This window comes from Lygodium microphyllum, chromosome 6 (genome assembly GCF_053477565.2).
Source record: "Lygodium microphyllum isolate KBCC chromosome 6, Lygodium_microphyllum_v1.1.10, whole genome shotgun sequence".
Lineage (NCBI taxonomy): Eukaryota > Viridiplantae > Streptophyta > Polypodiopsida > Schizaeales > Lygodiaceae > Lygodium > Lygodium microphyllum.
Genome location: NC_141140.1, coordinates 112,250,427 through 112,277,375, shown reverse-complemented (window position 1 = coordinate 112,277,375; position 26,949 = coordinate 112,250,427). Strand labels below are relative to the sequence as shown.

Genomic DNA, 26,949 nt, shown 5'->3' with positions numbered 1-26,949 from the left:
GAGTGTTGCTAGTCGTGCCGAAGAAGGTATATGGGGTATCAAACATATCAAATAACTCCCAGAGGTGGCCTCTCGAACCTGAGTAGTCGAGGGTGAGAAAAAGAGAGGCTCAAGCTGAGCCAAGGCTGGGCAACAGTCACCATCTCTTAGTGGAATGGACGGTGGAGCCAAAGTAATGGAGGGTGTTGAACAATCATTGTCTCTCGAAGAAGCGGACTATTGAGGGGACGGTATCCAACAATCATTGTCTCTTGGGGAGCGGAGTGCAGATGCGTATACTTTGGCGGGGTAGGGAGCAAAGGTCCATGGCAGCAAGCATCAGTGGTGGGGGTTCCAATGATGCCAGAAGAGGAGCACCCTGTGGTTTGTCCATGTGTTTGTTGAGAAGTCATAGCACCAGAGTGTCAACTTGTAAAAGGGTGGGTGGGAGAGGAAGAGAAGGGTATCTCAATCTCTTGGTGATGTAATGCAAATGAAGGGGGGAATCAGTAGATGAAGCTGAATTGGCAACCTGTCTTTGCCTTCTCTAATGAACAGGGTCTTCCACTCTTTGAGCTTCTGCGCTTTGATACCATGTCAAAATAATAGGTATGCTTTGATACTATGTCAAAATAAGCGACATGGTAGGGAGATAGTAGGGTTTGCGGGGAGTAACACAATGTGTACGGCAAACATTGAGAGAGAAGAGAAACTCAAAAACACAAGAAGAACACGGTGATGATGCACTGAATCATGCTATGAGAGGAAAAGCTGATACAGTGGAGTTGAAGCTCAAAAGAGCACTATCTTATCTGAATCAAGCGGCAATACTTGTGGGAATTTGCATAGTGAAAGGAGCAAAACCCAGTCCTTTGGGTAGTGGGCTATCGAAGTAATCACTGGAAGGAGAGCCGTTGAGGGAGCAAATTGTAGTCCTCTGATGCCGTCAGAGATGTGGAAGATGATCACCAGCCTATCGAGGGAGAACCGTAGTCCTCTAATGCTAGGGAGTAACCTGGGCAGCAAAACACAAATTCCAAAGTGTTGGAGTTGTCAAACGCAGGGAGAGTAGGCTAGATGCTGACGCCAGGTGGATAATGATGATGCTAGATGTGGAGGATGAGCAGGGCTGCAAAAACACTGGTCCTAATAGCCTCTATGAAAGATGAGTGATGCCACATGATGGGGGAGAAGCTAGGCTGCAAAAACACAAGTCCTAGCAGCCCCTATGATAGACGAAGGATGAAATCATTGACGCTAGGTGGTGTAGACTGCTGTCAAAGGCTAGGATGTTGATGCCAAGTTGGAGATGATGATGCTAGGCAAGGAGAAGACCTCCAGATTGAAAAACGCAGGTAGGTGAAGGTGGATCATAAAGGAGAAGGGTGCTAATGCCAAGTAGATGATGGTGACGCTAGGTGGAAGATGCTCCAAATGCAAGGCTTGATGATGGAACAGAGCGCTTGAAGCAGAAGAGGAAGGGTGAAGGCAGCCACGAGCCACGAACCGCAATGTCCTACTAAAGGGGTGTAAGGGCAGTGGAAGGGGCTGGGGAGAGAAGGGAAGTGGTGGTGACCGAAGAAGGTGGTGAAGAATGACTGAAGAGAGAGACTAGAATGAATGAAGCTGCCTATTTATAGGCATATAACTGTCTAGGGTGTCACACCATTGTGTGGGCACCCAATGAAAAAGTGGCCAAAATGTGGACACCAGCCCTTTTTGGGGTTGCTAGTGCAAAACCCTAAATGAAGTTTGTGAATTGAAGAAGTGGTTTCTCAACACTTGTAGCTGTTGTCAGGGTCACAGAGTTGGAGTTGAAACCTATACCTGGAGATGAGGAAGACTCGCTGAGAGAGTCGTTACCCTTCATCACCATTTGCTCCAACACTTGCCATAAAGCTACTAATGTATTGTAGTCCTTTTAGAGATGTCTCTTCTTGCCATAATAATAGCATTGATACTTCTTCTTCTTTTGCCGAATGGCACCCCTCTCTGTGGCTTGAACGTTTGAAGCATTGAGTGATAGCATCCTCACAGAAACCTAAAGTTGAACATATTAAGGCTCCAATATAACATTGGTAAATGAGTAAAGAATGTCTACATGCTGACCATCGAGAGATGTCGGAGGAGTCATGATGAGGGAGATATAGGGAAGATGAAGGAAGATAAGGGATCATCAAGAAAAAAAGGATGCCAAAAATATAGACTTACAAGGATTGCACGAGTTCAAAGCAGTAAAGAAAGCACATAGAGGAAAGATCAACAATAGCTAAAGTGTAGTGATGAGAACGCAACAACCGGATGCACATGAACCGTCTCTAAAGCTGACCGAAAATTAGCAGAGGATGGTCGCCTAGACTGAAGAGCAGTTGCAGCAGTAGGAACAAGTCCAAACAGCAGATGAAAAGTCAAGACACTGACTTGCACCAGCATAAAACAGTAGCAGGAACCTTGATCTTGAAATCTAATACCACGTCAGAAGTGAATGTAGTGATAGAAGGGTGGAAAATTGCTGTAATAAACTGCCGAACACAAGAGAAGAGAAAGGGAAAGAGAAACACTACAAAAGAAAAGAACACTGCATAAAGAGCTCGGAAGCAAAGAGATGCTCAGGAAATGGAATCCATATACCAAGGTGTGAGGCAGCAGAGAACCAATGTGAGTCAGTGGCTGTGAAGGCACTGGCACCGGCTCCACCAAGGACATATGAATGACAGATGATGAATGTGACCATGGAGGAGTGCCTGAAACAAATAGGCAAAAAGAATGCCATAAATGATAGTAGGTCGGCCAGCATAAAATGTTCAAATAGCCATCATAAAATGCCTAACTAATCTAGGAAATAAACTGGTGCCCTAGCCCATGCATAGACTCAACCATGAACTAACATATCTGCTAACACATCCATGCAATCAACCCCTACAAGAAATAGTGTTTCTTGGGCAAACAACTCTAGCTATGATGTTTGTGGCCTTGGTATAGTAGTAATCATTGCTACAGATGGGTCATATTTTCAGCTTATGAATGTATTGTTTGTGCCTAGAATCACTAAAAGCATTCTTTCAGATACAACTTTCAATAAGCAAGGTTTTTTGGTCATCTTTGAAGATAACTAATGCATTGTTAGAGATAGAGAGCTTGATTATGCTCTTCGGTTATTAGGGACTTTGTACAAAGTGAGAGACCCAAGATAGAGGGGAAGGTGGAGTTGTGTCTGGAAAAGCTAGAGGAGGAAGAGATGAGGTGAAGATGGAGGAGGATAAGGTGGAATAAGAAGAGATGGAGGAGGAGATGCATAAGGAGGAGGAAGAGGTGACGTAGTGTGCAAGGAGAAGGGCATAGAAAAGATGTGGGTTGTAACAGAAAAGCAGCCCGCATGTTCTTTTAATAAAAGAAACTCGTTAAGAAACATTTTTGTTTCATGACCTTGTTTTGGGAAATGAAACAAAGTATGAAAAGATAGAGAAGGTGATTGGGCACACAAGGAGGTTGGAAAAAATGCTAATTATACAAGAAAAACAAACCCCATGTTTATTTTAATAAACAAAAACAATTAAAACAATTTTTCATTTTGCAAATATGTTTTCATTTCGCAAAACGAAACAAAACATTTCGCCTATTTCGAGGTTTCACGTTTCACTAAGAAGAAACGCGTTTTTGGTTACTATGGTGAGTGCCCATTCACTTTTAATGTGCTAACCCCCATGGGACATTTAATTGCCTTGACATTAATTTGCCTTGGACTAGCATTAATTTAGGGATTTATGCCTAGTCCCTTAATGTCACTACAAGAATGGCCCAATTGATGGCCTACACCCAAACTGATGCCAAGCACCCACATGTACCTCTCCAACATAACTTTATAAACCTTTTGCCAAATGTCATCCACTGCTCACTCGGAGTACTTAGGTTGTCAATGTGACTTAACTGACTTGCACTTCATATGTGCACAATTTAATAATGCCAAAGCTAAGCATTTAAAATACATGTCCCCGTGATATTTGGAATGTTGAAACACTGTCTTGGATGGATTTATCGAAGGGGAAGCCAAAATGGATGGGGGATGCCCTCTATTCTGTTCATGATAGCTGTCCCCCCACCTGGAATGTCCCCTACCTTGTCTCCTTGTTAGGGATGGGTGATAGGGGATGTTTTTGATAGGGGACTTTTTGTGGGGGGGTTCTTTCGTTTTTTGTGGTGGGGGGTGTTTGTGGAGTTTTCAATCTTCTTCCAAGGAGTTGGTATAAATTCGTCATTGTGTCATACATACACCCATACAACATCAGCATACTCACATATGAAGTCATACCAAATCAGCCCAGGTTACACACGGTTTTAAGGAATGGAAAATACATGTATGCATGCATGCACATGCAGATGTTCTTTGGTTGTACACATTCACCCAAACCTCCGCCCTCAAAATTACATGCATACATTTGGTAACTATGAAATTTAAAATGTTATTTATGTATGCTGTCCCCTCCCCCATTCAGATCCCCGAACCCATCTCTATCCCTTGCTTTTGGCTGTTTTGGTTTCTTCCATATTGTCATTACTTCTGCTTCAAAGGAATTAGTCAACCAAGTAGAAGAGAAACCCTGTTTGAATAATACCCAAGTAGACAAGTAGATGCTACTTCAAGAGAAAACTTGTTTGAGTAATACCTAAGCAGACAGTGCTTCACCCTCTGTAGTAGTGCTGCCCACCATCGTGATGCATTGCCTTTCAAAATGGTAGTTACCTTGTACACCACCGAGGCCTCAGTAAGGTTATCCCCTGAATAAGCTGTATCAAACTGAGGAAAGTCAAAGCTTTCAGTCTATCTTGTGTACCATCAAATATCTCAAGCTTTACTGTTGTCCTTCCTCCCTTGTAACCATTGACCTTTTGTTTAGGCGTCAAATTGCCATACATGTGGCTACAATAATGGTGCCCTAGAGGATACCATTCCTGCATTTACATTTGCCACACCCATAATAGGGTTTACATGATGAGCCCTTGTACTTTGCATGCCAAAAATCTCAGCATAACCTGCCATGTTGGGAAATGAGCCACTTTGTATTCTTGGTTGCATACATGTTTCTATACATGTTGTGATGTATTTTGGGCTATGCTGCCCCTGTTATGTTGCCCTAAAAGCCTTGTTCAGCAGGCTGGAAACCAACATAATGAATTCCATATCTACCAGATGCATTACCAGCCATAGCATGGAAGACTGATCCTCGACCAAAGTACCTTGGGTATGCATAAGGCTGAGGCAATACTGGCCATCCAAAATTTGTTGGATGTAAAGCATTACCCTAGGCCTGCAAATCAGCATTTTGACCATCAGTGGTCTTGAAATTGTATTGCTTGCATATTAGACATCTCTGGATCTTGTCCAGTAAGGGACCTAGGCTAGGACTGCTGCCCATGAGCTTGAGTAGGCTGTCTTTGATTTAGAATGATCCTTCTTCATTGGCAAAGGTGCTGTTTGCATTACTTCAGCAAACTGAGGACGCTGAGATAACTGTTAAGAGTGCTTATAGCACTAGCATACTGAGCCCTGAATAGTGCATCTGATTCCCAATTGTCTTCCACTTGTTTAGTTGCTGCTTCTGTGCAACATCACTTGTATTACTTTTTCTACTTGCCTTTGAGGAATCGTGTTCCTCATGAAAATGCTCATTGCTATAGCATTTTCACTTATCTTTACTTGCTAATCTCTGATAATAGCAAAGCTGAAATGTGGCTCCAATGAAATTATAGCAATCACCCATGTGTATTCTCACCGCAAGATGACCACAAGCTCATCCCGTTAAAGAAGGTGGTGGCAATGGAACCATGGAACCAGCCTTTGGTAAAACCAAAGAGCAGTAGAAACCTGAAAGTTGAACATGGTTATTGAAAGCAACAAATTAGCAAGCAAATTAACTCACAGATGGGAGCTAGAATGCTCATACTTATGCACATTGACAGTTATTGGCACTTGACCATGGCAACTTCTGCAGTATTACTTGAAATTTTTGAAGAAATTGGCTTTGACTGTGTACGAATGATAAATTATGATGGTCAGCCAGTAAACCTGATAGCACATGGCATGAACCAGCAGCAGATTTCATCCCTAAACGAAGGGGCAAATGCTCCAATTCCTGTCAAATGGATTCCTTTAGGCCCTGCCTTACATTTCTGTGACATTACCAAGTTTCTCATGTCACAGAACTGTGTAATTTATGCTTTCTCAGTGACAAGCCTGTCCAGAAGTGTTTTGGATGAAGAGATGATTGAGAAGAGAGAGAAACCAATGGTAGACTGATTCAATCAGTCAATCCTTTCAATAGGAAGGTGAACAACATTTGCGAGCTGATTTCTGTTGATCTTCTATTCCCACAAGCTTCATCCACCTGTCATGATTCTGTGACATGTTCAACCCTGACATGGCTGTTGTCCAAGCATTCTCCGTAGCTAAAAATGAATAAAATCAGTCCCAAAACCTGCAATGTCTGCTGCAGCCAACTTGAGAAAGCTGAAAGGAGAGAGAGAGTTGAATAGTGGCAAGTTTTTATTCTAAATACTCTCTCAAGCTTGAAAACCCATGAGCTGATCCATTGGGACTGCTTGACATAATTGAGCTGCTCATTAGAGCTTCTTGGCATAAGTGAGCTGCTCAAGCGACCAAAGTTTGGTCAACCTTCCAATTTAACGAAGGTTTCACATAGCACATCAGGGAAAACATATGCCACAACTTTAATCAACTCCTGCAAGGTCCTGGAGTGGATGTGCTCGTCTTGCACATTGCCAACACCATGTTCTCACATGCCAAGAGCTAGGGATGCCATAATGTAGATTTAATTTGTCACTTTAAGATCATTAACTAAATTTACTTGTCACTACTAAAGTTAATTCTGACTCTAGTAACAGTAATCGTCCGTCGTGCTACACCCTTCCCACTTAGTTAGTTATACACCAAAAGCCTCTTTTTGGTTCGCCAACAAAGCATAAAGGCCACTCATGAGCAGTCATTATGTTCTCAACTGATCCATGTATTATCTTCCAATGATCCCCCACCATGACCTAGCGAGTTTATAAAAGCACACTGTCTGTTCACCATAAATGCCCATGATTTACTGTTTTCATTAAGAGATCAAAACCTAAGTGTACATGCTTATAATAAAGAACCCAAAGCATATGCTCATATCCAAAAGATAGAAAGACCAACCCAATACAACCAACATAAATACTAAGCCCTACATATGTCTTTGAAGCTTAAGAACCCATATCACCAATCCAAATGACCTCAAAGCATGCCATAGCTCCAACAAGATACTTTCAACGTTATGAACTTGAGATCTATGCCTTTTTTGTGATACGAGAACATGTAAAGAAACTTGATACAAAGTTTTTCTGCTGAGAAAGTTTTATGTGATTAGGCCAACTCTACAAATGGAAGTGTGCACAATGAAGATGGACATGGAATAATAGGTATGAAAGAACATATAATATTGTACAAGGGGCGGTAATAAAGCTGCCAATTCTTATGGAAGTTGGAACAGGGGTGAAGGCTTGAAACTATAAGTGGCAGTAGAGTCGTACATTGGTTAGGGATGGTCAAAGAGGTGGTCTAGGTTATGTGTTGCTGAAGGTAGAGTTGGGTATTGACAAACAACAAGGGTGGAGTGTGTCGTCATTCATTTAGGTCCCAAACATGAGCAGCCAACCAGCATTTGAGGTAGGGGTATCATGGTGTTGTCCAAGGCCTTCATTTTAAGAAGACAATCCTTGAGCTCTTGTAAGGGTCCAAGGTCTTTGATTCCATGCCAAGCTCAAACAACTTCTGAAGCTTTCAATCCGATCTTCAATGGCGAACTGTTTTTGAAAGACAGATTTGAACTGGCCCAAGTTTAAGGCTCTCCCACAATGCATATGCCTTCCCCGGTAGTATAATTTGTATTTGTACCAATGTGCTGTGCACTAAAAAGATAAGCCGTCTACTTGGCCAGCCAAGAATGGATGTTGGTCTTGTCACATTTTTGTTTCTCCCCCTTCGAAGGGATCAATAGATGGAACTAAACAGGCAATGTGCCCATTGCCCATGGTTGTGGCAAAAGTGGAAAATGGGGTTGTGTAGCTTAGCAAGCTGCCGTTGCATTTTGTTTGGTTGAGATTGGAGAGTGGTCATCAATGATGAGTTTCCTTTGGATATGAGAGCAGTAGAGCCTTTGGGATGACATGCCTATATGCAAGGGGGTAAGGACTTTATCAAGGCACTATGCATATGTGGAAGAACAAGAGACATGCAAGCCAAGTCATGAGATATTAAATGAATAATTTCATTTGGAGATGCTTCATGGGAATACATGATGCTGTGATAAGGCTGGAGAGAGAACATAAGTAGAGCAATAGAAGGGGATAATATTTGTGATGCAAGGAGAAATGTCGTGAGAGGTTTTGGAAGAATGGTGTGCATTTGGAGTTTATGGGGAGGAAAGATCATGTGCGACCCTTTTTATATTTATTCAAAACTTCCTATCCACCTCTAGGGGTTATTGCAGGTCTGGCTTTTGAAAAATAAGTGGAGGTGACATGACATGCTGTGCCACTGAGCCAAACCTCTTGTGAATGTGGATCAAAGGTCATGTGGGTATCTGGCATCCAACAGGTGCATATGTGGGGTCAGATGGGTGGATGGATGCCTCCTAGAATAGACTGGGCTTGTAGTTGAATCTCTGTGAGACTAGTTGAGGACCTATACTGTACTTCTTATTCCAATTAAGGTGTTCTTGCTGTTACATGAAATGCTGGTCTATAATGGTTGGAACTTGGTCTGTCTAAGCAGAAGGCAGTTTGGCTGCAAAACCTGCAGTGCATCTGTTATCTCCATTCTATCTCAAATTACTCTTTACCTTGTGTGGAAGTGAACCTTGTCTCAGTCAATTGTTAAAATTTGAAATGCCTTTTGGTTGACATCTCTGAAATGAAGTGTTGATCTGGAACAGATGCACAAACTTCTTATTGGTAATAGATATAGTAAGGCAAAGTCTTATGTGATTCTGACCTTTTGTTTCTTGAAAATAAAATATAATTGTTAGTCATGTTGGTTAAAGCTTTTTCATGATTTTTAATGGCAGTTACATAGTATAATTGAGAATGTAGACACATGCACATGCATGTACTCACGCACCCATGCTATCATCTCTCATATGTTTTTCCTTTGTATTTTAGTGGTTAGTTTAGTGGCTTCTCTCTTTTTTTTTTTCTCGTAAAAATCTGTGTGTGTGTGTGTGGAGTTGAGTTGTTCAAACAATGAATACTCTTGGCATTGCAGAAACTTGTGCATGTGCACGAGTACAGTTGAGTGAAAAGCTCAGCTAGCTGAGCTCAGATGCATACACAAACATGAGCATCTAATGCATGCAATATGACAGACTTGAGTCTTGTTTTGAGTTGCAGTGAGATTCAGATAGAATATCCCTCTGAGGAGATGGCAAAGATTATTCATTCTTCTCTTGCTGTTGACGCTGAGGTCAGAACTATCCAGCATATGCTTTCTGTTTGAGCTATATTGTAACACTTGATATTGAGCCAGTAAGAGAAAAAAAAAGATTTGAATGATCTTCTAATGCTCATCCAAGATTGGTAACTGATTTGAATTACTGATATTCAGCTTTATGGTGAATACAGCTGCAACCTGACAAGGTGTACAGGGAGATGTATGTAAATGGAAATTTACTTATCACGTGAGGATACATCAACTCCATTCTAGGAGTCCTCTTTCTGAAGAAATACTGCATACTTTTGAACAATTCTGAATCCCTCGGTTCTCACATTTGACATTTCCTATTTTCATACTGAACCTTTTTGGCAGGAAGTTTGTTGCGGTGGAGGCAAGATTTCTGCGAGCTTCATTAAGTGCATTCATGGATGTCCTTGTTTTGGCAACACGAACGTTGGAGGAATTTGGGCAGTTGTGATGCTAAAATCTATTTTGAGCAACTTGGGAAGGATTCATGCAGACCGGCCTTGTGATGCTACTATCATTTGTTAGCATTGCCCATTACGGCATATGCTATTACAATGGTAAATTGACAAGGTGATTTTACGATGGTACGGTGATGGTGATTTTTGAAAACTTACCCCTACTTATCTTGAGTTAAGTGGCATACTTCTAGGAAAGAATGCCAAGAACTAAAGGGCAATGCTTCTGTGCACGCTGTGCATCCTTGTTATACGATTCAGGGTTTGACTCTTGAAATTGGCCTAGCAGTTTCTGGCCGAGCACTTTCTGGGTGTATTCAAAGGTGCATTCAAGTGTGTCAAGAAAAATGATTGAAGTATCTCATTCCAAAATCTTCCTTGGACATTCTCATAGCCTTGTGTACTATTGGTCGTCTGCAAACAATGTTTAGAGTGACAAGTGGCTATGGTTGTACCATGTATAGGAGTGAATTACCAAAGCAGGAAACATGCAGGGTCGTCTGAGTTTCTCAAAAGGCAAGATGCAGACGTTGGGATGCAGGAAAGCATGGAAGAAATTGCATTGATACACATGACGTGTTGTAGAATCAATAGCAGTTTGCTTGCTTTTCACTTGGTCCTCCATATTTTTTGCACCTATAATTTGAGTTTTAAGCTTGGGAGTTTGGATACTTTAAAATGCTTAATGCTATGTTGCTTTTATAAGTTTATGTTTTAGGTTTGTGGAGTCCGGTACTCTTTAACTAATCTCACAATGTAGTATCTTTGCATCATTAATTATAGTAGGCATGAATGAGAGAGAGAGAGAGAGAGAGAGAGAGAGAGAGAGAGAGAGAGAGGTATTAATGTCTATTGAGACCGAAAATGGCCTGTGAGACAACCATGTATAATGTTAAAAGCCACTAGATATCATAATAGTGTGATGTGGTAATGCAAAGCAACGTGTAAAGGGATGTACAATGCAATTCCCATATAGCGATACAAAGAAAGGAAGGGGGGGGGGGTGGGTGGGTAGAGCTCTACATGCTTAACTAAGGGGGGGGGGTGGGTGGGTAGAGCTCTACATGCTTAACTATGTGATTCTCTCTCTATGGTGTAGTCTATGTTTGGTACCGTTGCATCCTTAGTTGGCATGTAACTTTGATCTCCTTAGCTCTTTAGATTGACACCCCTATATGTAGGTATAGGATGTATTGTTATTGTTTGGTGTTTGCCCCCTCTCTACAAGGTGCATGATTGGAGTAATGATGTGTGGAGACTTTGAATCTCAAATAGGAACTAGCCCAGGCATGGTTGATTTGGGGACTCCATGACTAGTCTCAGGGAGGGATTACCTTTGAATAGCGTGCAATATCTTTCATGGATTGTATTTTAAACCCTACATTTGTAGATGTAGTGCTACTCACTCTCCATTGTGGATAAGAGTCAAAGTTGGCTGATGGTTACATGTATCTCATGTGGCATGTATATGTTCACAGGTATCTCATGTGGCATGTATATGTTCACAGGTATCCAAGTCTCAATCAAACCATTTGTTGTAGCCCTCATGAAGTGGTCCATGTCGTATGCCATCTTCGGGAGAAGGGGTTGCTAGGGTGATCTATATAATGTTGTATCTATGATTGATAGAGATCTTGTTGCATGAGTAGTTTCCTCTTTGCGCGAGAGAGGTGTATGGAGGGGAAGTTAGGGTTATATTGGAAGGGGGAGATGGCCCATGTTGATTCTATCTTGTAAGCCATTGCTCTAATTGTGCATAACTCCCATGTTTTGCCTATGCTAGGTATCTCAATGCCTTGAAAGCTCTTAAACAATCTACCTAGTTGCATACCTCGTGCTTTATATGCAAAGCTCATGGTTTGGAAAAATGTTTGCATCATCGTAAGAGGTGTTTACATGTGAACTCTACTCATCTCATGTGGTACTAATGGTTTGTTGTAAATCATTTGTGAGAACATAATAATATGTGGTGTATCAATCTATGTTCATATATATGTAGATAGGCTAAGGGTCTAGGTTGGTGCTTTGTACATCATGGTTGGTGTGACCAATGTGTCAAATAACCACCTTTGCGTGTAGGGCTTATAAAACATGTTTGATGACACACTCTCCCTAGCATCTATTGAGTCCAAGAATGGCCTACAAGATAGTACATGTACAATGAGTAGTAGTCATTAAATACCAAAGTGTATAATGTTGGGTATAAAGTGTAATGAGGTATACAATGCAATATAACACCATAAAGCATCATACAATGTCTATGGCTAGGTAGAGGGTGTGGATGGATGAAGTGTTAATCTATAGGTGCACAAGAAGCATTTGGTTTGGTCTATTAATGCTACATGTGTTGCTTATGCTCTTGGTGGATCTTCATAGTTTCTCTTTGGTGGGATATTTGTATTTGGTACCTTTGTATTAGCGATTAACTTGCATCTTTAATCTCCTCCACTCTTTATAATGCCACTCCTTTGTGTAGGGATTATATGTGTGATTATTCTTGGAAAGAAATTGGTAAGCTATGGAGTAGTGAAGTGTGCTACCTTTGTGTGGACTTACTTCAAGTGACAAGGTACATAACCTTTGTGAGGGACTTACCTGAAGTAATAAGGTGCAGAGCCTTTGAATCTCAAGGAGAAACTAGCCTTGCCATCGACGATTTGGGGAATCCACCATTGATGTGAGAGGATGCCCCTTGAAGAGAAGAAGATATCTCAATCAGACAAAGTTGTAAGCCCTACATTTTCATTTGTAGTTCTCCTCACTCTCTAGCTTCTAGCATAGTGGACAAATCCTCTTGGCTCTAGGGATACAAGTGGATCGTCTTCCTTAAGCTAGTGGAATGATATTTTAAGCTAGTCAACTCACATCTCATGTGGCATATAGATGTCCAAAACCAAGCCTTTCAACGAGTCCATTTGATGTTGTCCTTAGGAAGTGATCCTTTTAGTATAACATTGTAGTGTTCCCATTACATAACTCTATTAATAAAATGGCATGAACTATGAGACATGTAATTTAAAGTGCAAGTATTGTAAACTTGTTTTTCTACTAAGAAGAAATGAAATACTAGACTACTTGGACATTTACACATTGCAAAAGGAAAATGTAAGTATTAGATTTTAATCCAATTATCTTAAATATGAAAAAACTTGAAAAAATGAAAATGGAATATACAACATTACGTCTTTGCAACACAATAATTTAATTCCATCAATGCCTTACACTAATTTACAGGAAATGTGATACGAATGCACTTTTGTAGAGTTAAGTATTGATGAGCTTTTGGGAAAAAAAAGCGTGGAAGGGTGAAAATACAATTAGCTTTTGTCAAAATAGAGTAAGGATTAAAATACAATTTTCTTTTGGGAGTGCATGATATGCAAAGGGCTATGTTGAATTTTGAAAAAAAGAAGATAGATAATTTTTGGAAAACATGAGCCATCAGCTTTCTTCTCTCTTCTCTAAATGAACGTATCCTATTATGCAAGTCTTCATTAGACTATGAATTAACTCATGCCCTCTTTGTTGGAGTTCCTAGAGGTGGAGAAAGCTCATCCATGGTCTCAGATCTAATTTTCACAAAAATTTGATATCTTCCCTCTCCTCAATCATCATTCTTGATGGCACTCTCTTTGTTGCCCTTGTCTTCAAACATCTCTTGAAAAACTTTATGCTACATCAGACTTAATGATATTTTATGAAGGCCAAAGTCAAAGATAATTAAAGGCAACTATACAAGGTTAAAGCATAGGTGCTAGCATTATGTTTGGAACGATATTATTTTTTGGAGTGCTTCAATATATTACTTTTGGTCACTTGAATTATTCTTTGTATTTCATGCACATCATATTATCATGGATGCATTATTTTGTGAGAGCCAAGCTCACAATATCTGTGCACATTATATCATCTCTTTCAGTTGTACTTGTTATAACTGCAACATTTGTATGGGTTGCACACATGAAGATGTAATTGTAGTAGTGTAGGCTAGGTCTACTTAGGCTAAGGTATAAGCATACTTCAATGATCGATAAGCCTAGATTCCATAAAGTAGGTAAGATGCCCAAAAGAGGGTGCAAACCCTAATATGGTTGTGAAAACCCTAAAATGCAAAAGGGGTGCAAACACTAAAATGCAAATGGGGTGCTACCCTAGAGAAGAGGCCTAACCCTAATCCTTATCTTGCTTTACGTAAGGATGGGAGGTCTCACTTGTATTTACCCTTTTTGTGCATCCATGATATAGAAGGTTTGTCAATGGAACTCTTGAAGCTTTCTATTAACTTCTTTTATCATATCATCTTATTTCATTGTTTTGAGAGAGAGAGAGAGCAAAGCTCTAGATCTTCTTTTTACTTTTATTATTATTATTATTATTCATAGTAAGAACTTTGAGTTTGGAGTTGAGAGAGAGAGAGAGAGAGAGAGAGAGAGAGAGAGAGAGAGAGAGAGAGAGAGAGAGAGAGAGAGAGAGAGAGAGAGAGAGAGAGAGAGAGAGAGAGAGAGAGAGAGAGAGAGAGAGAGAGAGAGAGAGAGAGAGAGAGAGAGAGAGAGAGAGAGAGAGAGAGAGAGAGAGGGATTTGGTGTGGTGAAGTTTTTCTCCATCTTCTCTCTCTCTCTCTCTCTCTCTCTCTCTCTCTCTCCTTATTTTATTGTTGTTGTGCTTGGATGCGAAGGAGCGACGACAATGGATTGTGTTGCTTGGGTTATTGAACCATCTTCGAGCCTTTAAGCTTTCAGATTAAAACACAAGAAGGTAAGATAGGTGAATTCACTACACCTCAAGCTAGTCTTGTATTCTTGCTATCCTAGATTCAAGAGAAGGATGTATGGTTAGAGTGTCTAGAAAACAAGGTGAGATTTTTGCCAAAGTGAGTTATAACTTTTTACTGATAGAAGTCCATCCAATGTTTAGACTGTTGTGCATTTAGCCCAACATCCTGGTCTCATATTTGGGATAAAGGATGGTGCAACTACCGAGGTTTTCATTCTCACACTCCTATTGTATGGTGAAATAGGAGACTTTTCTACTTGAGTGTGAATGGGATCAATGAACTATTGATAATTTGTGCTTGTACTTGCTTACTCCGAAACACATGTAGCTAGTTTAGGAAGGACATATTGGAATGAATGAGTTCGTTGGATTGAGTTCACTTGAATAGTGATGGTATCAATGGAGTATTGACAATTTGTACTTGCAACTTGCATACCTTGAAACACACGCAACTAGTTTACGAAGGCCAAATTAAAAGGAACCAATTTGTTGGATTGAGATAATAAAGTTTGGACTTGTTAAAGTTGGAGAAATTACAAACTCAAACTCAAAAATACAATCAAACCCAAAAAAATAATACAAACACACAAAAATGTAAAAAATGAAAAATGCAAAACTCAAAACTTAAACTCTTCTTGCTTAAACAAACTAGATGATATTATTTTGGATTGAAGATACATCATACTTTTCATGCTTGTTTAGTTGTGTGTGCATTAAAATAAAACTAACACAAAAATCAAAAGCCCAAAACAAAAAATGCAAACTGTGAAAATGTAAAATCTAATAATCAAAATTCAAAATCCAACTCTTCTTGAACAATTTGTGTATCAATAGTGTAGATGGCATAGATTAAGGGGCTCATTTAGGTATTCAATTACTATACTTCCTCTCTAACATCGATCTTGCACATGAAGGCTTCAATTAGTAACAAAAGTTTTCAGTTTTGAGCATTCTCTCCAATCCTTTTTGGCAAATTTTTTCTCCATGAAACCCTAACTATGTAGTCAAAGGGCAGCCGTTAAAGCTTGACCAAAGCTTTTAAAATTCAAAGGGCATTTACTTTATTTCATCTCTAGAGCTTATCTACAGCAAGTATCCATGAAGTTTCGTAAGGCATTTGAAGCATTTGAGCTCTCTTGATTGTTACAAGCTTCTATGAGGGAGAAATTTGGGGGATTCTTCTACAAGCATTAAGCTCATGGTTTTTGAAGCTTAATGAGGGTTGAGGCCTCTCTTTTTAAGAGAATTTACATGGTTTTGATCCTGCATTATCAACATTGGAGCATTCTTGGTGCAAATGGAGCATTATTGAGCTATAGAGTCTATTCTTGAGTCAAGATTTGGGGCAAACATGATTGAGCTTCAATTTTAAATCTCTGATGCTTCAGGGTTTCTTTTAAGAAGTCAAGGAGCAAGGATTGTGCGTTATTTTTCTAACATTTCAACTTGACATATTGGCCTCTTCATGATTTTGGCACTTAGGGATTTGCTTTTGAACACACACATTAAGTTGGAAAAGAAGAAAGCCTCATTTTCAAGCACATCAATCTCTTGTTTTTCTTGAAATTGAAAGTGATTTAGAGAACATTTTTGGATTCGTTAGTGACTAAAAGAAACACTGAGTGCCATGGTATAATAAGATAACTACACAAAACAAAGGGCAAGGAATCTTAGATACATTTTGACCCATTGATCACTTAGAGCCATCAAGCATAGAACTCCAAGGCCTAGGCTAAAGCTCAATTTTGATTTTGTTGTATGCACATATGAAACGACAAGGTGATCCCCTCCTAGGGAGTAGAGCCCTAGCCTCAAAACACTCGCTACAACATTAACTTTTGAATCCATTCTAGTCAATGGGCTCAATCCTGAGGGGTCAAGGCTCTCACCAACCAAGTGATTTACTTAGTTAAACTAGAAACATAAGACCTCAAGCCAAGCATAGAGACATATAAAAGGAAATCCAAGGACAATTTCATCTAGTGTATAAGCAAATAGAAGGACACTAAATCAAGAATTGGAGGAGAAAGAGCTAAATGATAAGAACTTGAAGAGATGAGAGACTAAGGAAGAATTGAAAAGCCTTGAGGTTTGAAAGAGAAGAAGCACACACAAGACAAGGCTAGAAAAAAAGAGTCATGAGTTAAATCTAGATATTGAGAGCGTGATACTCATAATTGACATGTTTAATAGGAAATTAGACTGAGACATCTAGAAGTCCTAAAACTTGGTGAGTCAACTAAGACTATACATCTCCATCCAATTGTCCATTGATAAGATGATAGAGCTAGTGGCAGAAAGGCCATTGCCACATCTTGTAGACTAAATGAAGATAGACAAATCCACAAAGGTTGACCTAAGATGCATACTTAGCTTGCCATTCAAAAGATCAAAGCCACAAATATTAACCTAGAAGATGAAGAGCTAATATCTTCAGTGTATCTTAGGGTCAAGCTAACTACTAAGTAAGAGCTCGTTATTGACACTCTCATTGACAAGGGTTTGGATTATAACATTTTGAATTATAAATTATGGACTAAGATCAAACAATCTTGTCTCGATAAATGTAGTTGTCAAATCATAAAAAGGTTCACCATATACCCATTGCTTTCTATGTGCTTTCAAATTGAGAGGATATGGATAAGAAAGTTTTGTTTGGAAGACCTTTCAAGTGTGCAACTCAATGTGAAGTGGACTACAGAAGAGCACACCAAATACACTTAAGCTTGCCAAGCATTAAGTTAATCCACTACGTTCAACATAAGGTAACCTTGTTTCTTCTTTAGGGAAAGGCAAGAAGTGTGTCTAAGACTCAACCTTGAGCCCTAGTAAGGATAGCCAGAGAGTTCTAAAGGAACTACTCAAGGCACATGAGAATAAGAGGGTACCACTTAGTGTGTATCCTCCTAGACCTAAAACAAACACCCAAGTTGCTATGAACCATATAATATGTCAGACATAATAACCTTCGATTGGGCAAGTAGCCCAAGACGGACATTAATTAGTGTGTCCCAGAAAAGGGCAAGAGGTGCCAAGGTCTGAAGCTTGGGCGATACCCTTATATTTCTTGCTAAATTGGGTAGGACTTGTCTATTTGGGAACATCGGTTGGGTGCACCATGAAAACAGGCCCTAGAGACCCGATTAGAAGGCGGAAAGAGGGTATATTTGGTTGGGAGGTGAGTAAGACATGTTTTGGGCTCCTTACTTAGCCAAAGGTTATTATGTCTGATATTTAATGTAAGACATAATAACCTTTGGTTGGGCAAGTAGCCCAAGACGGCCATTAATTAGTGTGTCTCGGACAAGGGCAAGAGGTGCCAAGGTTCGAAGGTTATTATGTCTGACATTCTTTGAGAATGTCAGACATAATAACCTTCGGCCCAAGCAAGTAGCCCAAGAAGGCCATTAATTAGTGTGTCTCAGACAACGGCAAGAGGTGCCAAGGTTTGAAGCTCGGGGGATACCATCAGATTTCTTGCTAAATTAGGCAGGACTTGTCTATTTGGGAACACCACCATATGAAAACAGGCCCTAGAGACTCGATTAGAAAGTGGAAAGAGGGTATATTTGGTTGGGAGGTGAGTAAGACACAAAATAAATTTTCTTCTCTCTCTCACATTTGGTATCAGAGCTCGTGGGTTTCCAAAAAAAGAAGAAGGAGATTTGGGGTTTTTTTTGGTGACGGCCACACAGGTGAGATCGTATTGTAGTCATGAGAGCGCACGGGAGTGGGCAGCGTGAAGGCATCTCTGCAACACACCACAGAAGACAACGCAACATGAAAAGACTCTTTCTCTGCCCACTCACCACAAGGCCTAGCGGCACTCACCACAAGGCCTAGCAGCAGCCCAACGAGCCAATCACGTGAGTCAGCAGCAGCCAATAGCACCACCAAGGCCAAGGCACACTCCATCACACAAGAGAGCTCTCTCTCTCTTTTACTTGAGAGAATGACCATCTCCCTTTCACCTTTTATCCTTGGTAAATTCCTTGTGGCACTTTGCATGTCGGATAGAATCCCCTTTTTACCAAGCTTGTGAGCCCTCCATCCCCTTGTAAAAAAAAAGGGCGTTTCTTCCTCTTTTTGAGCACATTTTCTGAGATCTATAACTTCTTGGTATGACATCCAAATTGCAAACCGATTTCACGACCTTCGAGAATGATTTGAAGATAAGCTTCTGAAGAAGTATCATTGCCAATTGAGCTTGGGAGAACTTTCAAAATTTCTTGCCAAAGTGACATTTGGAGGTGGGAAAAAATTGGGATTTTTGGGCTCCAACGGACTTTGATTCAAGTGCTGTCAGTTCCTGTGGTTTTCTTGCATCGATGAGTATCAAATTTCAGCATATTTGACCTCTGATTTTGATTGGCGAGGACTGGAGAGGACATTTAAAATTGCTTTCGTGGTGCTAGATATGCATTATCTCTACTTTTTGGGGCTTAAACTTCATTACTTTGAGTGTGTCTATGTATGCTTGAGAGTATGGATTTTGTGCATTTGGATGTTTATGCATGGTTTCAAAGAGGATTTGGTGACTTATTCAGCTTTGCACTTTTGTTTGAAATGTACAAAGAGGCTTGCTTTTGACATGTATGCTTCTTGTGGATGGTACTTGTGCGAAAACATAGCAGTTTTCTGAAAGTACATTGTATTTACATTTGCCTTGCTTTTGTTGGTTTGAATTAGCAATCCAAAAAAAAAACATCAATTAATCAAATTTCATGTCACGCACTAAAGATATGCCTTTGGAGTTTACCTGATGCATGTATGCCTGACACACAAGTTGTACATGACTCCTCTGTAATCATTCCTTCGTTGCCAGAAGCTAAGTGGCAGCTTAAAGAACTTAAGCCGCCTAAGTTCAATGGAATGATGACACAAAGGACTGCAGATGCGGTGGAACAATGGCTCTCTAAATGGGAGTAGTATTTTAAGTTATGCCATATTCATGAGGATGCTTTAAAGATACATCAAGCTACATATAATCTCATGGATGTCGCTCACCGTTGGTGGTGGAAAATTGAGCAAGATCATGCAGAGTCGTCTACTTGGATTGCATTTAAAACATTGTTTTATAATAATTTTGTCCCTCCAGATGAGTGGACAAGGGCTCTAGATGCGTGGTTCTTCATAGCTCAGAAGAGCTACTTTGTCCAGGAATATGCGGACAAGTATAGAGAGATTCTATTAAAGGTCCTTGAACATATTCCTGACTTTCTGCAAGTGCATAAATTTGTCATGGGCTTAAAAGAAACCTTAAGGACACTTGTCAAGAAGGAGAGATGTAAAACCTTGAATGAGGTAGTGGAGCTTGCATTGGTCTTTGAAGATGGGAAGGCCTAGAGATTTCCTTGGACTAGAGGTCCACGCCATGTCTTTACTCTTGCAGTTGCATCTAGTGCTCCTCGTGCGAAGGACACTAGAGAGGTGCATATGATCAAGACGGTGTCAGGTACCAAGAGGAAGGTATCTGTTATGGCTGAGAGAGCCTACAATAAATCCATGCTCACTCTACAAAGGGAGAAAGCAATGAGAGGAATCTGTTACGGATGCCTAGGGTAGCATAAATTTAAGGCTTGTCCCAAGAAGGCAAGAGTCAGTGCTCAAATGGTGCTTAATCCAATGCAAGATGTGGATAAGGTGAGAGATGACTAGATGAGTCACCTCCACATGGCTCTAGTTATCATGAACAAACCCTAGCCGTCATAGTAACAAAGAAAGTACCAACTGTGCCAGATGCAGTGTTATCGCCTGAGGCACAAAAGGGGTACCGGTTTGTTGACAGTGAGCTCATTGCAATGAAGGCATAGTGGCAGGATGCCCTGTGCGTATTTTATTTGATAGGGGCTCTTCACATAATGTTATTAGCTCTAATCTCATCAAGAAGTTGAAGCTCAAGACTACCCCTTCAGAATACAGTTATTCGATAGAGCTAGTTGACGGGATGGGTACAGAGACATGGGATTAGTGAGTTGTTGACCTTCCTGTACAGATCCAATCCTATGAGGACAGATTGGATTTTAAAATTACACAGCTTGCAAGATTCGACCTAGTGTTGAGAAAGCAGTGGCACACAAAGAAGAGACCTATCATTGACTTCTCCTCTCATATTTATCAATTTGAGCATGAGGGTTGACAATTGTTGATTCGCAGAGAACCAGATCTCCAAGAAGTGAAGATTCTCTCGATGACCAAGGTGCTCAAGATTGATTGAACGTGAAGCATAGGATTGAGCTCGTCCCAGGAACTAATTGCTAGACCCTCGTTCAGGATGAGTCTACAAGAGGAATATGAAGTCCATAAGGTGGTGGATGAGTACTAAAGCAAAGGATTGTTTAGACCTAGCTTTTCAACCTTTGCAGCCCTTGTTTTACTTGTAAAAAAGAAAGATGGTTCTTTTCGAATGTGTGTAGACTATAGGGCTTTAAATAAAATAACTATCAAGCATAGATATCCTATGCCTCGTATTGATGATCTCTTGGATGCTCTAGGTGGTTCTTCTATCTTTAGTACGATTGATTTAAAAAGTGGTTGTAACCATATTAGAGTAAGAGATGAAGATATTTTTAAAACTGCTTTTAGAACAAGATTTGGTCAATATGAGTATTTGATTATGCCTTTCGGTTTAAAAAATGCTCCTACTACTTTTATGATGTTAATGAATGATTTACTAAGACCATACTTGGGCAAGTTCGTTGTAGATTTTATTGATGATGTGCTTGTGTGTAGTAAGAGTATCCATGAACATGAGTCACATTTGGTGACAATCTTTGAAACTTTGCGGGAAGCAAAACTCTATGCTAACCCAGAGACAAGACAATTCTATGTTTAGCAGAGATAGAGTATTTAGGTCATATTGTATCTGCTGATGGGATCAAGATGGACCCCAAGAAGGTTGTTGTGATACTTAGCTAGTCGACACCCCAAAATGAAACATCTCTTCATTCCTTTTGGGATTGTCAGGATTCTATAGGAGATTTATATACGCATACTCGTATATAGCTGCTTCTATGATAGATTTGTTGCAAGCTATGGTGCCCTATGTGTGGACATCAATGCAATAAGAAAGTTTTGAGGCTATGAAACAAGTAGTTTTCTATTGCCCCTGTTCTCAAGATAGTTGACCTGAGAAACCATTTGTTTTAGAAACAGATGCAAGTAGCATTGCGATAGGTGCAGTCCTTAGCCAAGAAGGCATGCCTGTAGCTTTTGAAAGCAAGAAGCTTTCCCCAAGCCAACCGAATTGGCCAATTCATGAACAAGAGCTTTATGCTATTGTTCATTGCCTTAAAGTTTCGCGGCACTATTTATATGGTGCAGATTTTAAAGTTTATACAGATCACCATATCCTTAAGTATTTTTGTACTCAACTAGATCTTCGAGGGCGCCAAGCTCGATGGGCTGAAATGATGCAAGAATTTCATATGGAAATTCTATATAAGAAGGGTAAGGATAATGTTATTGCTGATGCATTATCTCATATAATGTATCCAATGAACTTTACAAATTTAGAAAGCTCATTGCTTCAAGAAATAAAGGAATCACAGTTAGAGAACTCTTATATGGCAAAAATTTATTAGGCCATAGAATGAGACTCTTTGATTAACGATGGACCAGACACTTCTGTTTCATTACCCACTATTATTTATGATAAGGTAAGCTCATTTAAGAACCTTTCAATTGAGAATGGGTTTCTTAAACGAAAAGGCAAGATCTGTGTTCCTAGTGCACAGGAACTACAAAAGAAATTTTTGTTTGATAACCATGATGTGCCTTGTGCAGGACATCCTGGTATTGATAAGACCATACAGCTTGTTAGAAGGACATTTTGGTGGCCAAAGTTGGCCAAGGATGTTTGCCAATATGTCCAACAATGCTTTCAATGTCAAGTTAATAAATTCGAAAGGGTGAAGCCACCAGGTTTGCTAATGCCATTACAAATTCCAAAATCTAATTGGAAAGTATTTCCATGGATTTCATTGTTGGCTTACCTAGAACCCAAAGAAAAAAATACACTATCCTAGTGATAGTGGATCACTTCAGTAAAATGGCTCATTTTATAGCCACTTGCGAAAGTGTGGAAGCTCCACAAGTCGCATATTTGTTTATTGATCATGTGTTTAGGTTGCATGGTCTCCCTACATCCATTGTGTCTGATATGGATGTCATGTTTACGGATCATTTTTGGCGTCATGTCTTTGGTCGTTTAAATGTGTCTTTAAACATGTCAAGTGGTGATCACCTAGAAACAGATGGTCAAATAGAAAGAGTCAATTAGATAGTAGAAGACATGCTAAGAGCATATGTATTTGATAAACAAACAAATTGGGATACACATTTGTCTTTGTTAGAATTTGCTTATAATAACAAACCTCATAAGGAGGCAGGTTTTTTTCCTTTTGAACTAAATTATGGAATGAATCCAAGTTTTCCTAGTACAGTAAGGTCAGATGAGAAATGCCTAGCTGTGGCAGAATTTCTTACTGACATACAAGCTAATGTTAAAATTGTTCAAGCCAAGTTACAGCAAGCTACTAATAGGGCTAAGCATTTTGCAGATAAGAAAAGGTCAAGTAGGATTTTTGAATTAGGAGAAAAAGTTTTTCTCCAAGTCCCAGCCAATTCATCTAGTTTATTGACTGGCAAATGTCCAAAGTTATCTCCAGGATATTGTGGACCATGGAAAATTACTCAGAAGCTAAGTGATGTAGCTTACCAATTGGAACTTCCTCTTGGATGCCGTGTTCATCCAATGTTTCATGTTAGCAAATTAAGAAAGTATATCTCATGTGATGATAATCTAATTGATGGTATGGTACCTTTGCAGGAACAAGATTCAATTGTTGACCATGGACTAGACAAGATACTAGATCAGAGAGAGAAACGGTTGCGTAATCGTATTCTCCATGAGTATCTAGTTGCCTGGAAGGGTCTACTAGTTATTGATGCTACATGGGAATCATAAGCTTTGATTTGACGACACTTCCCATCACTAATCATTGAGGACAATGATTTTTTGAAAGGGGAAGAGAATGTCAGACATAATAACCTTCGGCCGGGCAAGTAGCCCAAGATGGACATTAATTAGTGTGTCTCGGACAAGGGCAAGAGGTGCCAAGGTCCGAAGCTCGGGGGATACCCTCAAATTTCTTGCTAAATTGGGCAGGACTTGTCTATTTGGGAACACTGGTCGGGTGCACCATGAAAACAGGCCCTAGAGACCCGATTAGAAGAAGGTGGGAAGAGGGTTTATTTGGTTGGGAGGTGAGTAAGACACACAAGAAATTTTCTTCTCTCTCTCACATAATAACTTTTAAAGCTATCAAGAAAAGGACTTTATCTAAAAGGAAGAGGAGACCCAAGGATATAATTAGAAGTATTGATGGAGAGTTAGCACTGAGTTGCGATGAGTTTCCAAAGTGATATTGCATGCTCAAGGGTATTATACAAAAAAATATTGGATCTAATTGTTGAAATTGCCCATATAGCCACCTTCGTTGACCGTAGCCCAAATCCCATCAAAGTCAACGATAAAGAGAAAGAGACCTAAACACAAATCTACATCAAGGACTAAGGTAATCAAGGAGATAAACTAGATGAAACTGTAATAGAAAAGTTAGTTATTGTGACACGAAAGGCCACAATTCTAGAAGAGTAACTACTCCATACAAGGAACCTATGGTGTCTAAGAAGTCATCAACCCAAGAGGAGGAAGAAACAAAGCAACCACATCCATGTGATGTTGCTCAAGGTAAAAGACAAAGTCCCAGGAAGGACATGATAGAGCCATCAAATGTTGATAAAAGTAACAATCGAAGACGGTTGCTAGTCCACCCAAAGATGCAAAGTCTCCCAAGAATAATGAACCTTTGTCACCAAAGCCCAAATAGAAAATCTAGTACAACAGCCTAGTGCAGCTCCTAAATCCAAGAGAAAGGATCCCCAAGTGAAAGCGAAGAAAACATCAAAGGATCGACAACATCTCTTTGTCAAGAGTGTTATCAAATATAAATCTGGAAATTTCAAGATTGGGACTACTTCCAACTAGTCTAAGGATGAAGTGTATAATCATCTTTTATTTTCATAATTGACTAATCCACTACTCACCTATAGCGGCAAACATGCTGGATGTAGCGGTAAACATGTTGCCTATAGTAGTGAACTTACCACTTGCAGTGGCAACCTTATTTTCTACTATGATAACCTTGTTCCTTATAGCACTAACCTTGTTTCATGTAGCGATGTTGCAATATCCCGTAGCAAGGTTGCAATTGCCTTCATCAGGATTGTAGTTTTCTATAACATGAATGCCATTTGTTTTGCCTATTCAAGACAAATAAATACTACTACACACACTAAAATATCACCAAAATAAGTGCAATGAGATATTGTAAAAAGTTTGAAAACTATTTATCTCATAAAATTGGCAATTGACTATAATGTCCATAAAATTTCACACCATTGTTGCTTCAGGCACTACAATAGTGACTTGGATAAAATTGATTTCAACTACTTACTGAACCAATGAATCCTTTTGTGGCTCATCATAATAAACTTGAATTAGTATTTAGAGCCTAAATCTATTAATTGTAGGTTTAACAATGTTTCCTTGCATTATAGCTAGAATGAAAGTGTTTGCAAAATTGCTAAAAGGTAATGAGCCATAGTTCTATAGTACAACCATTTCAATGAAATATGCAAGGGTCGAGAACTCATAATATACAATGACATACATAATATATAATAGAGAATAAAGATATTGAACCATACCTGAAAAAATAGATTAATGCTTCAACTACAAAGAATAAATGCATTGACTTGAAAATATGATGATGATGCTCTAGCATTTTCATCATAATAAATGTATGGCAATGTACCACCCAATTTGGATCTTGAATAAGACATTGTATTGTGAAATAAATATGTAAGCTAATCCACAACAACTTGTATCTATTGATTTTCAAGTTCTTAAAAATCAACAACAACTTGTATCTGTTGATTTTCAAGTTCTTGAATAAAAATTGTGTCCTGAAAGAAATATGTAAGATAATCCACAAGAACTTATATATGTTGATTTTCAAGTTCTTGAAACTAGTGATCATTATGTGGTTTTTGTATTTGCTATTTTTGAGGTTGCTATAGCACTTTTGACTATTTTTTAGCTTGTTGTAGTACATTTTGTTGATGTAGGAAGTGCAAGAATTTAGCTTGTTGCTATAGGTATTGTAAAATTTTAGCTTGCTACTGTAGGTATAGGAAGAATGCAAGTTGCTACTGTAGGAAGTCAAGATACTATTATAGGGATTCAAAGTCTTACTGCAAGAATTGCTAAAATTTAGGTTCTTATAACAAATCATTTTGTAGAAATCTAGGTTCTTGTAGTCCATTTTGTAATTCTCTTGACATTTTCAGTAGACCTAATGCTCATGATTTGCTAAAATCTCTTGAAATCTTGAAAAATCACTTTGCAAATAAAATAATGGAGAACTTCTTGGTATAGAAAATTGTAATATACTCTTGTTACAAGCATCCACCTCATACAATATCAGCACTTTTATGCTAGAAAACCAATCACCATGAATAACATCAACCATTCCTGCTATAATATAAATTGCATAGATGTCCACTGTAGGTACTTGTATACTTCTAGATGCTTCAACTTCAGTGATCAAGTCCTTAATAACTTTAGAAATATCATTCTGAATTAAAACATCAACAACCTGATCATTCAATGCATAGAGATCCTCAAGAATAGCATCTTGACCTGAAGCATGAGAAAAGGCCAATTGAGTATGCAAATAAGCAATTTTGTTATCCTTCTGCAAAACAACTTTCTCAAGAGCATTAATGACTTCAAAACAATGAGAAACTTGAAAATCCATTGCTTTCTTCACTTGAGAAACCTCCTGATGTAGTAATGCTTTCTCTTCTTGAAGTCGATTGGTAACAGACAAAGCTTCAATTACTACAACGTTGGTTGCATTTCTCTCCTTTTCAAGCTCAACAAAAAGCCAATGAATCATCACAATTGGGGATTGAATCATAGAGTGTACCTCATGCAGAACTTCAGAATAACCATACAAACTAATTGCATTATGTGATTCGTGATATTCAACCAAGTCCTGCAAAGGAAATGTAGTGTCAATCTTGCAATGCTACTCTTCTTGTAGAGGAATTATAGAGCTAATCTTGTAATTCCGCAATTCTTGCAGTGAAACACTGACTTGTTCTTCAGATTGA

At 39.3% G+C, this 26,949-nt stretch overlaps 1 protein-coding gene across 5 annotated transcripts in view; it reads left to right on the top strand.

Annotated features, from left to right (window-relative positions):
• LOC148034983 (transcription factor) overlaps positions 1–10,590 on the top strand; it is a 65,058-nt gene extending 54,468 nt beyond the window's left edge. For 2 of the 5 annotated variants that reach the window (XM_087679901.1, XM_087679900.1), the window contains exons 3-5: positions 9,409–9,481; positions 9,640–9,695; positions 9,824–10,590. In XM_087679901.1, the coding sequence (XP_087536027.1) occupies positions 9,409–9,481; positions 9,640–9,695; positions 9,824–9,929 (235 nt within the window). In that variant the 3' untranslated portion in view covers positions 9,930–10,590. The remainder of the gene's footprint in view (positions 1–9,408; positions 9,482–9,639; positions 9,696–9,823) is intronic. The other 3 variants (XM_087679904.1, XM_087679902.1, XM_087679903.1) reach the window with 3 other exon arrangements.
• The last annotated feature ends 16,359 nt before the right edge of the window (positions 10,591–26,949 follow it).